Source organism: Pogona vitticeps, chromosome 5 (assembly GCF_051106095.1).
Source record: "Pogona vitticeps strain Pit_001003342236 chromosome 5, PviZW2.1, whole genome shotgun sequence".
Classification (NCBI taxonomy): domain Eukaryota; kingdom Metazoa; phylum Chordata; class Lepidosauria; order Squamata; family Agamidae; genus Pogona; species Pogona vitticeps.
This window is the reverse complement of record NC_135787.1, coordinates 73,607,971-73,620,597: the sequence shown is the minus strand read 5'-3', so window position 1 is coordinate 73,620,597 and position 12,627 is coordinate 73,607,971. Positions and strand designations below refer to the sequence as shown.

The window sequence follows — 12,627 nt, the reverse complement described above, 5'->3', positions numbered from 1 at the left end:
CAAATTAAGTTTGCAAAGGTTTTAAAAGGTGCACTAATGATCCCACACATTCAAAACAGTTTTTGAACATTTTAAGACACTTTAATAATAGCGAAAACTGACCTGTCAAAACCATTGAAATGCATTGAATAGGCTTCAATGCATTCCAATGGTTTTGACAGGTCCATTTTCGCTATTTTAAGTGTGTCTAAAATGTTCAAAAACGATTCCAAGCATTTAAAACAGTTTTTGAACATTTTAAGACACACTTAAAATAGCGAAAACAGACATCGCTAAGCGAAACAGAGGGACCTAAACTGCCATCGCTAGGCAAGGTCCCGAACATCGCTATGCGAAATTTCCCCATAGGGAACATCGCTAAACGGAGCACAAAATCGCTCCAAAAACCTCATCGCTAAACGAATAAATCGTTAAATGAGGCAATCGCTAAGCGAGGCACTACTGTAGCCTGCAGCTAAAATTTACTACTGCATATACAATTTGACAAGTCTACATATTATTTCAAGTTTTTTGAATCTATGTCCACACAATAGGTTTCAAGAGATGTGGAGGTTCAGCTTCTAGTCCAGAATAGCCAAAACTAGACATAGGATGGGACCTCTGCTATTACCTAAGAAATGTCTATGTTTTTCTGTAAATATTGGGTACCTCTTTTAAAAATCTATATCAAAATATGGAACCATTGTGAATGTTTGCACAATAAAAATATGTTTCAAATATATCAATTCCTCAATTATAAAATACGGAATCAATTCCCAAAATAAACTACATAGAATTCTTTATCTTTAATACCAGAATAACTTCTGTCCTGTAATTATGCTGTTCTTTCCTTTAATCACAGATTTATATTGACACAAATAGCATAAATTCAGCTAAATAGATATTTTTGATTAGTATTTTGCATTTTAATTTGTTCATTATTTAGGATTTAGGCCAAGAACCAATGGTGGATCCAAGACTAAGAGGCATAGGGACTTCCTTCCCCCTTTCCTCTCACTCAGCCCTGCATGGCTGTATGATGCCAAAACAAACAACCACTTCTTCCAGAGGGCTTCCCAGGCCCTCCTAGCAGATTTATACTGTGCATAGGAGGTTGCAATTAGAAGAGGCAATTGTCAGTCATGGCATAGCACATGATTAAACTCTGGGTTTTGAAATTACATACAATGAAGATATTATCATAATGGCTACAATCTAAAGTATTAGAAAAGTAAAGTAAAAGGAAAGAATCTCAATGTGGATCATTCCAACACTGTTAAAAATAACATCAATATCATTATTCACAAAAGAAACACAAAAATACTTTTTACGTGCTAGCTTCAAGTTCTGGTTGTAAATAATACAAAAATCCGTACAAAGACAGGAACAATGATAGCACAATATTTATTCTTTTCTCTGTAATAACAAGCCATACCCATGACTTGCTGCTCCCTGCAAACTACCAGAAAAAAAAAGGAAAGTCATACTTTCCAGCTCAGGCCTGACATTTGCTTGCATTCAGGACATATCTGAGGGAGCCTGTGGCACTTTTCTTCAGAAAAAAACTATATATACAGTGTTGTCCACTACTAAGACCATTTGGGAGTAATTGCTTATTTCATATACGCTTCCCCTTCCAAAATTATATAGACTCATTTGTTAAACTTCATTCCTTCCTTGTTCTCAATACAAAATCAATAAATTCTTCCCATATACAGTGGTGCCTCACTAGACGATCACCTCGCAGGACGAAAAACCCACAAGATGATTGGTTTTTGCAATCATTATGGTGCCTCGCAAGACTTTTTTTCTATGACTGTGCTCCGCAAGACTTTTTTTTGAGACCGATGCTTCGCAAGACATTTTTTTAGACCAATGCTTTGCAAGACTTTTTTTTTTAGACTGATGCATAGGGAACCTCGCAAGACGATTTTTTCACAAGATGACAATTTTCGCGGAACAAATTAAAATCGTCTTGCGAGGCACCACTGTACAGTATTTGCAAACTCATTTTACTGATTATCCCCTTCTTAAATTTTATGTTACATGTAAGTTAACTGCTATATACCAAACTTCTCTATGCCAATCACTTAATGGTACATGGTGAGTTATTTTCTAGTTCTTAGCAATAGTCAATCTTGCCACTGTTAACAAATCAGAAACTAGTTGTCTCATCATCCACTTATCTATCTCCTTTTCAAAGAAGTGCTATTTTAGGATATAAAGCTAAATTTAAATTGCTTATTTAACTTCTTTCTTTAAAAACCAATTGCCAAAATGTATACATATACTTACTAATGTGGAAATAAGAGCCTATTTTCTGGCTCCTTTTCAGCACATCTTAGAACAATTGTCATCTATTTGATTAAGTTTCACTGAAGTTTCTATGTAAAACTTATAAAAAAATTTCTTTTATCCTTATTAACATGGATCCTTGATTTCTTATTTTCATTACAAAATTTATTAATAACACTTTGCTAATCCTTTAACTCTTCTTCATTGATCTTTATTGGTAGTATCACAAATAAAAACATCAATCTTAAGTAACAGAGTGGCCTGGGTGCCAGATGGTGTGGGGTATAAATCCAATAAATAATAATAGCAATAATAGTACCTTTATATTACATGCTACAATTCTACTAAATCATGGCAATTCAATTTTCCTTAATTGAGTTAGCGTCTTCATAAATACTGGTGTCTCAATATTTTAGAATTCTCTCCTTTCAGTCTTTTCAAATTACTTGGAATATTATTCCTTTGAGCAGGTGTTCACAGTTTTAACTTGTCAGCTTGCTGACTGGCAGACTACACTTTTGAAGAGGAGGAATAACAGCAGCTTCTGACAATCTATTTCTTTATATTCGCGAAGGCTTTCACGGCCGGGATCTAATGGTTGTTGTGGGTTTTTCGGGCTCTTTGGCCGTGTTCTGAAGGTTGTTCTTCCTGACGTTTCGCCAGTCTCTGTGGCTGGCATCTTCAGAGGACAGCAACCTGTCCTCTGAAGATGCCGGCCACAGAGACTGGCGAAACGTTAGGAAGAACAACCTTCAGAACACGGCCAAAGAGCCCGAAAAACCCAGAACAATCAATCGATATCTTTGTTGTATTTTGCAAAGAGAAGAAAGTCTATTTCAGGCTTTAGTAATGCTTACTATTACTGAATAACGTCATGTTTCATGGGCAAGATCCTGTTGCTTAGCTTTGTAAACAGAAATAAAGTAGGCTAACCGCATCAATAAGGATTTGGTGAGTCAACTATTCTGTAAGTTTCATCAGTTCAAATGGGGCTACTCTAAGCACAGTTTACTTTAGCATAATAAGTCACAGTTAGACTAGGGCCATTTGAATTAATAGAACTTATGGGGGAGTTGACTTGCCACATTCTGTTTGATTCAATGGACTTAGTCCAGCTTAATTTACTACACTAAGCAATAGGATTTTAGCCATTATATCTCTCTATTCAGAGTGAATTAAATATTTTTCTGAACATGTAACAATTCTGACTATACTTTACTTGAAATTCAAATTGAACCCAATCCATCTACAAATGTACATTTGTATTAAAATGTAACTATTAACATTAGTAAGATAAATAGGTTGTAAAATTAGTTATAAATACCTGACATGGTTGTTACAAAATTTAGAGAATTGTGGTTGATTGACAAAAATAGTTCTCACTTCTTCCTGATCAGCTAGTGATGTCTTCTCTGAAACATCATCTGTTTTCTCATACCCTGTAAAATATTAGTCAATTAATATACAATGCTGTAATTTACATTGATTCCACATTTATTTTCAAATAATAGCTTGTTTTCATAATATTTGTTCTTCAAGTGGTCTTCTATGAGTTCACTTTAATGAGTCTGCACCTTGCAGAGCCAAATCTGATTATTCCAGACAATGGGTTTTGACTTTTGGTCCTCTCCCCCCACCCCCACTCCCACAGTGCTTGTTCCAAGGTGTATCTTCCTCAGTTTATAAATCTCAGATGAAACAGCAGCAAAACTCAGTAAACCTTAGGTGACAAAAAGGGGAGGAGGGTGGGTCCTGTGGATGCAGACAAGTCCATTTGAAGAACAAATGTTAGAAAAACAACCTGTTTTAAATTCATCATGATCTCTGTACATTCGTACTAAAGGATGAAGACAAGTCATTAGTTTTGAAACCAGTTCAAGGTGCTGGTCATGACCTATAAAGTCCTGAATTGTTTAGGACACTGATATCTGTTTGAATGTCTTTCCCAAAAAGCAGCTACCCATTCCACCTGCTCCTCAGCCCATGATGTAAAAAATGATGATACCAAAAGAGTCAACACAAGGAACCACACTTTTTCAGTCATGGCCCCTTCTCTTTGGGATAAACTTCCAATAGAGGTTCCTCAGGCATGTTCCCTCTCTGTTTTCAAGAAATTAGTAAAAACCATATTATTCAAAGCTGCCTTTTATTAATTACCTGAGATGCGTCAACTCTACTATATCCATGAACTACTACAACAATAAAAATTTGAAAAACAGTAACAACAGTTTCTGGGGATTGATTTGAAAATAAGGTTGTCAAAAGAGATCTACATTGAAATACAAATACATCTGTATTTCAAGTGTGGCCACTATGGCAGACAAAATAAAAATGAAGGAAAAGCACATAGAAATATGTGCTGTAGGAAAGGTGGCAGGGGAGCAATGGTCAAAAACTCTTAGTCTGAAGGATTCAGAAAGAATTCAAACGTGCAGACCCTCTGGTGTGAGTGAATAAAAAACATATGACAAAAATGTGGTTTAAAATATAAATCAATGAGAAAAATTTAAATGATACTTTATGTCACTGACACTTCAAGCAGTTTTTAATCAAATAGTCCAATAGATTACATACTCTGGAATTTTACTTGAAATACATAAAACAGTATTTTCAATGCAAACTATTATATATACCAAATAACATATTTTTGTATGTACAATATGGAGTGATGGAGATTTTCTGAAAATTTGAATCAGAATGATTTCCAAATTTCTTCTCTGCCTTAAATTGACCAAGATCTAATTCAGCTTGTTTGTCTGACTTGGTTCTGTTCACAACAAACATGTCACATTACCTATGTGCTGTTCAAATAGCTAATGTGACAAAAACCAGCTGCACTAAACATTGGGGAGTGTCAATAAAATGCCCTGCATGTGTTCCATGTATTATTACTAGCTTCTGAATATTCTTTTATTGACTACCAGTTGCTATAGGGCTGGATAGCTCAGTAGTTTAGGTATCAGGCTGTGGAACCTGAGGTTGGCAGTTTGATTCCTCACTGTGCCTCTTAGGGAAGAGCTAGCCTGTGTAGCCATAGGCAAGTTGCACAGTCTAAGGATGTCCCCAAAAGAAAGGAATGGTAAATCACTTCTCTACCTAGAAAATCCTGAAAAGGTTTGCCATATGACAGAATTTTCTTGAAGGCATGCTATTCTAAGTTTCTATGGACTTATTTACAAGATTATTTTATTCAGAGGTGTGGAGAGGAAAATTGCTGGCTGTAACCTGGCTTTTCAGTCTGACAAAGTCATTTGTTCAGGTAAAAATTGAGTTACATTTTTGCAACCCATTAAAGCTTGCCTATTAACTGCCACAGCTCTCTCATTAAATATGACCTATAATACACAACTCATACCACGAAAAAAGGTACTGAGTGCCTAGTGTACTGAATAAGGCTGACCTTAGTCATTGGAAGACAGGTAGTGACTGCAAGGAACTGCAAATCACTTGGGGACTGGTAGTCTCTCTGCTCATTAGGCTTTTTAAGAGGAGCCTCTTTAAAAACTACCAGCCTCTATTGTTTTGCAATTCCCATGCAGCTTAAAAGACTCCACCCATGCACTTCTTCTCCATGCTTAATGGCAGTCATTGAACAAAGAAACTTGCCAAGGCAACATCTCTCTGTACTGAAATTCCTTTGTTTAATTAAACATGATTAAGAAAAATCCTATTGTTATGGTAGATATGGTCCAAGTATGACCAAGGGCTCTTTCAGATGTACCCTTTATGTTCCCACAATGCTTGTTTTTCAGGTAGATCTTTATGCTTTGCTTTCCAATATCTAAACAATATTTGTTGTTTTCCAGAATTTTCAACATTTATGATTCTAATTTAATTGCAACATTTAAATCTTCAGAAATGCTAGAGGGCTTGGTTTTGTTTTTCCTGTTAATGGCTTCATTTTGCTTTGGGTTTTCTAGTGTACATTACTATAGCACTGAGCAAAATCCTGTTACATAATTCAAACATAAAAAACCCTATAAGAGAAAGTTATCTTACTGACAGTCCAAGGAAAAAAGCAAAAGTGCTCACTAGAGATGTACATATCAAGAGAATTGTGTTTGATTTGGGACCTTCTAGGATGGAGATGCCTCTTTTCATATCACTCATGTTCCAGTCCTTTTGTTAAACATGAAAGGGAATGATGCTTTCGTGTTCTTTCATTTCATCTTCCCTCATATTTCATGCTGCATTTGGCATACCGCCCAAAACTTTAAGCTATGCTTAAAAACTACTCCCCCCCCCGGAAAAAAAAAACAGGGGCAAGGTAGGCAACAGGAAATCAATTCACAACAAAAGCAGGCAACAACACATAGAAAGAAAGAAAAATCATCAAAAAACCTCTCACCAAAATGCCCTTGCTTGGAAAAATTAATCTACATAAAATAAGCCAAGTGTTCTTCTATTTAAACCCCCCATTTAAAAAATTAATCTAACAGGATAATCATCACCCCTCCCCAATACTGTAGGGGGCAATAACAAAATAAAATACACATACATATACCTCTCCAAAAATGAGAAGATAGAAAGCAAATAAAGGCAATAAATACAATCAAAGCTGCCTCCAAACCAATTCTACTAGAATACAGGGAGATTTATCTCATTCCCATCAAGAAAAAAGGCAGCTAAAGCCAGAGAAGCAGAAAAAGAAAAGAAACGAAACCAAGAACAAATGCCCCTTTCATAGAGTTCCAGTACCATCTATAGACTCAACATTCCCTCTCCCCTCTGGTACATTCTTACTGGTTGCAGACATCCCTTACTGGTCACAACACCATATCTTTGCAATAGTTATTGACACATGACTGAATGGAAATTATCAGGTGATAATTGACATACAAAGGTTAAAGGGTATGTGACATACAAAGGGGGAAAGAAAATTTATACTAAAGAACGTTTCATGTTCCCCTCTTTCAGAAATATGAATCATCGTGTTTTAGAGACTCACTTTGGGGAATGAATGAAAGAACATGAAAACGAAAATAAGTGCCTCTTTTGTGTACTTTTTTTTCATTTGTGTTAACATAGAAGTTCCACCCAAGGTTTCCTCTACGCTGGGTGTGTTAGTGCGCACACGTACGCGCCTCTGCCACCCTGCACACAGCTGTCTTCTTTCTCCACGCAGCAATTGTGTTAGGTTCTGGTTGCGATGGAACCCTGTGCGTGGGGTAAGTGGAGTCACACGCGCACACAGGGTCAAAATCACGCACATGAGAGCGGAGCTGAAAGTTAGAGGGTATGTTAGTTTCATCCCTAATGTTCACTCCTACAGAATGCCTTGCTGTATACACCCTGATCTATGTATGTTCCCAAAACTTGTTCACATAATTCCAAGCCTTAAAAAAGAGGAAACACAGGTACAACAATAGTAACAAGAACAAAAAAGTATTAGAGGCTGAACAAAATGTACTAGATACTCAAGCAAAAAGACTGGATCAATCGGAGAGTAGCAATAATGTTCTCTGATCATTGGGAAAAAAAATAAGAAGTGATCACTGAGAAATATGGGACAAACTGTGTGTTAAATAGGCTCCTGCAGTGACCACCTGGAGGACACATGTCAATCCATTAATGAAAAATTTCAATAATACTGCTAACTGACTCTTTCAAAAGCTGCTTCAAATCATAAATTGCGAATTAGTCCTAAAATGATTAAATATTCTAACTCAAGATTTTGAGGAAATCTACAAAGAAAGCTAAGAGGAGTAAAAAAAGAGAGGTTACTTCCGTAACTCTGGTTCTTTGAGTGGTCATCTGTGAATTCACACTAATGGGTTTATCTGCGCTTGTGCAGAGGTTTCTGGAATCTTCTAGAGCTTAACATTTGTTCACTAGGACCACCCCCCTAGTACACATGGTCCGTCCATCCAGGCAAGTGCCTCAGTTCCCACAAAGACCGCCGCTGCATAACAATTTTCAGACATGACGGACAGAGGGGAGGATGGCTGGGAAGTGTGAATTCACAGATGACCACTTGAAGAACCAGAGTAATTAACCTCTCTTTCTTCTTTGTGGTCTCTGTGAATGCACACTAATGGTAATTAACAACCTTACCTGTCTGGAGGAGGGACGTCATGGAAGAACAGCTAACGGAACCGCTTGTCCAAATGCTGCGTCCGACTTTGCCTGGAGGTCCAAATGGTAATGAGAGGCAAAGGTGGACGGCATGGACCACGTGGCAGCCCTGCAGATATCAGGGATGGAAATGCAAGGAAAACAGTTGAGGCAGCCCCTGCTCTTGTAGAATGAGCCTTAATTGCAACAGGAAGAGGCTTCTTGGCTAAATGATACACAAGGCGTATAGTTGCCACAAACCATTTAGAGATGATTTGTGAAGAAATGAGGGATCCCTTATTTGGTAAGTGTGGGGAAACAAAAAGTCGTTTGGATTTACAGAAAGGAGCAGTCCTTGAAACATAGAACGCCAGTGCTCTTCTAATGTCTAGGAGGTGAAGAGAGCGTTCCAGATCAGTGGTTGGTGATGGAAAGAAGGTAGGTAAGATGGTGGGTTGCTTAAGATGAAAGTGAGAATTAACCTTAGGGAGGAAAGGGACATCAGGATAAAGGGTGAGTTTATCTGGATGAAATTGGAGGAATGGAGGATCAACTCAAAGAGCAGCAATCTCTGAGGCTCTGCGAGCAGAAGTGATGGCATCAAGGAAAAGGGTCTTGAATGCAAGAGGACAGTCAAATGTTGCAAGAGGTTAAAATGAAGGTAGTGTAAGACATCGAAGGATGGTATGCAAGGACCACTGCGGAAGAGGGTGTGGTTGAGCAGGTTGTATGTTGGATACTCCTTTGAGAAATTGCTTTATAGTGGGATGACGAAAGAGCGTAGCAGCATTAGAGTCACGTGGTTGGTTGGCTACTATTGCCAATAGGTAGACCTTGAGAGTAGACAGAGAAAGCTGTCTGTTGAAGAGGTGAGTAAGAAATTGTAGTACTGCATGAAGAGTTGTAGGCTTAGTAGGAAGGTGGTGCTGAGCCACAAATTTAACAAAAGCAGCCCACTTATAGGTGTCTAGTTGTGTGGTAGTCGGTTTTCTGGCATGTGCTAGGATAGCAGCTACAGCGGTCGAATCCTCCATGCTGTAAGGTAGAGCGCAAGAAGATTGGAGTGAAAGGTTTGGCCTTGGTTTTGAGTAAGTAGGTGAGATATGGAGGGAAGATGGATTAAGTCCATGGACATTGAGTAGAGCATGGTGAACCAGGGTTGCCTGGGCCACCATGGGGCAATGAGAATCACGTTGGTCTATTTCCGATGTAGTTTGACAATAGTCCTGAGGAGGGGAATGGGAGGGAAGAGGTAAATCAGGTGTAATGTCCACAAGGTCATGAGAACACCTCCCTGGGAGCAGGGACCGATTCCTGTTCTGGAACAACAGAGATGACATTTTGCATTTTCTGCCATTGCAAAGATGTCTATGTGTGGCTGTCCCCACAGACTGGCAAGTTGATAAAAGATGGTATCGTCGAGGGACCACTCATGCGTCTCGGTGCTATGTCGGCTCAGAGAATCTGCTAGCTGGTTGTGGTGAGTGGAGATATGAATTGTTCTTGGGAATATATGGTGTTCGAGGCACCATTCCCAGATTTGCACAGTCAGGTAGAGTAGGGGCAGTGAATGGGTGCTGCCTTGTTTGTTGAGATTAAAAAGAGCTGTGGTGTTGTCTGTTGTTATCTGAACAGCAGTACCAGTGACAAGTGGTTCGAAGGCACAAAGGGTCTTGAAGATGGCCAAAAGTTCTAGGTTGTTTATATGAAGGTATTTTTCTGAGGCAGACCAAAGGGCATGAATATGCAGGCCGTTGCAATGAGCTCCCCAGCTGGTTGGACTTGTGTCCATAGTTATTTGCATGGTGTTGAGGGGGTGCAAAGGGTCTGCCTATGAATAGATTAGATGGTGTGTTCCACTAATGGAGCTGTGCTGCGAGTTCAGATGTGACAGTTATGTTGTAGGTGGGTCTAACATCGGATCAAAGAGGGACAGGTACCACGCCTGTAGGGAACACTTTTTCAGGCGTGCATATTGAATTACCAACGACAATGATAGTGAGAACCCAGGTGTCTGTGGTGATGGTTACCCAAGATGAAAAGTGGACTGCGAGATGCGTCAGATGAAACTGTCAGGAGTGAAGAGGAGAAAGCTGAGCTAATGGAAAGTCAAAGATTCTGTTTTGGTTTTTTGTCAGGTAAGCAAAAGGACTAGCGTGAACGTTGGCACTGATTATTTTGGCGAGGTTGGAATGAAGAGGTGGTCTGTGGTAAGTATCTCTGCTTGTCAACAAATGGTGTATTATTGGAAAGAGTATGGTCTCTACACCATTGATAGCATTGAGGTCTGTAATAAGTTTGAGTATTATAAGATTTTGCGGTTTTCTTCATTTTTTGGAGATTGTCAAGAATCTCATCTGTCTTAGTATCGAAGAGACCCACACCATCAAAGGGTCAGTCTTCAATCCTCATGTGGGAATCATCAGAGATATGGGCCAAACAGAGCTATCCATGTCTTCTAAGGGCAACATCTGTGGCCATGTGTTTTGAAGCAGCCTCTATTACATGCCTTGCAGTGATATGCTCTTGACGAGCTAGAGCCATGGCTTCTTGATGAAAGGCAAGGCCTCTGGATTTATATTCACCTTGTGCTGAATATAAGTGAAGGGAGTGCCTTGTTTCATAAGAACCTGTGATAGGCTCCCATGGCTGCTAGGTAGTTTGCAGCACAGAGAGTAAAGGAAGCCAAAGATTTTATGTCCAATGATATCAACTTTTCTACCTTCTTTATTATTTGGTGTTGTGCTAGATCGATTTCACACTCTGTTTTGAGTAGCATCCACTATGACCGAATTTGGGAGTGGATGTTTGAAAAGGAAGGCTGTATTGTCACCATGAGTTTTATATAAGTTTTTGACTCTTCTCAAAATTTGTGGGACAGAAGATGGTTTAGCCCACGATTGCTTAATCAATTTAAGTAGGGCCAGAATAAACCCCATGCGGAGTGGAGGAGTCTGGTCATTAATATCTTCATAAACTTTATCTGATTCAGACTGTATTAGTTGTTGTACATCCAGCTCCATTGCTTTAACAATGTGTAACACCAGCTGTGAGTATGATGTGAAGTCCTCTGATGGAGAAGGAGGGTTGGTATCCGTGACATCTGAGTCCGGAGTTAGATTCGGTGGTGATTCTGGAGGCACAAGAGAATCAGAAGTGTCCATATCAGATAATACTGATGAGGAAGGTTAGGATGGAGAGGGTATATCATCCAGTGCCCCAGATTGTATAGTCTTTGATTTGATTGCACCTTGTTTGGAAGGTGGATTGTGCTGAGTGGATTCATGAGTCTTTGAACGTTTAAAGTGATGAGTCTGGGCAATCTTGTGAGGTGTAGGTGAAGTGCCAGTATAAGTAGTAGTAGCCTATGATGTAAGTAAGTCTGTTGATCACATAGGATGTGGGGCATTGGCATCAGAAAGACCAGTCTCCAGTGTATGATATGTCTTCTTGGACCGCTTACACAGTGGTTGTGGATCAGCCATGATGGACGCTGAATCCGACTGACACATGGAGATGGAGCAACCTGAAGGGCTCCAGTGGTCATAGCATGGAAGCACTGTAACCTCAGCCAAGGTATTAGCCCAAGAAGGGGACTGTGCCAGTAAGAGTGATAGTGGTTGTCCTGATGGTGGAGGGAGATAATTGTTGTCCTCAACCGAAACAGAGTCTAGACAAATAGTCTGTTGCTCTTGAAGTGGGATCAAGGAAGGCTCTCTATCCTTCTGATGTTTAGATTATTGTGTCTCAGAAGATGACTCTTGATTTCTTTGGTTTCAGCTGTTGCTCCGGTACTGAAGGAGACTTTGGTACCAGTATGGATTTTGATGTAGAGCCATCAACCTTAGTCTTACAAGTCAATTTCGCTTTAGAGTTCGATTTCACCGATGAGGCCACGGAAGCACCCGGTGATGCTGAATGAGCTGAGGGAGGCTGTGCAGGTGCTCCCACAAATAAGAATGGAGACATTATTGTCTCAATTTAATAGCCTGTTTTGTAAATTTCTTGCTAAAAGGGCAAGAAGCTGGCTGGTGGGTCTCACCAAGGCAGTAAAGACAAGAGTTGTGGCCATCGGTCAAAGGAATTTTACTGGGGCATGAAGTGCACCATTTAAACGGCCCAGAGGAGGCCATAAACTAAACAAAAATGGAAGGGGGGGATATAGAAAAAGGGGGGAAAGGAAAGGGGTGACCAGAGAAGGAAATAACTAGAAAGTCTCTCACTAAAGTTCCTTCTAAACGCAGAAGCGAACAGAGTTCGTTGGAGAGAAGAAACCTCAGTGGCGGCAAAAAGGAACTG

At 39.4% G+C, this 12,627-nt stretch overlaps 1 protein-coding gene across 5 annotated transcripts in view; it reads right to left on the bottom strand.

The window, feature by feature from the left end:
* The window catches only part of ATP8A1 (ATPase phospholipid transporting 8A1), a 138,870-nt gene that overhangs the window by 113,999 nt on the left and 12,244 nt on the right, over nucleotides 1-12,627 (bottom strand). For all 5 annotated transcript variants that reach the window (XM_078393978.1, XM_078393979.1, XM_020786218.3 and 2 more), the window contains exon 2: nucleotides 3,599-3,713. In XM_078393978.1, the coding sequence (XP_078250104.1) occupies nucleotides 3,599-3,713 (115 nt within the window). The remainder of the gene's footprint in view (nucleotides 1-3,598; nucleotides 3,714-12,627) is intronic.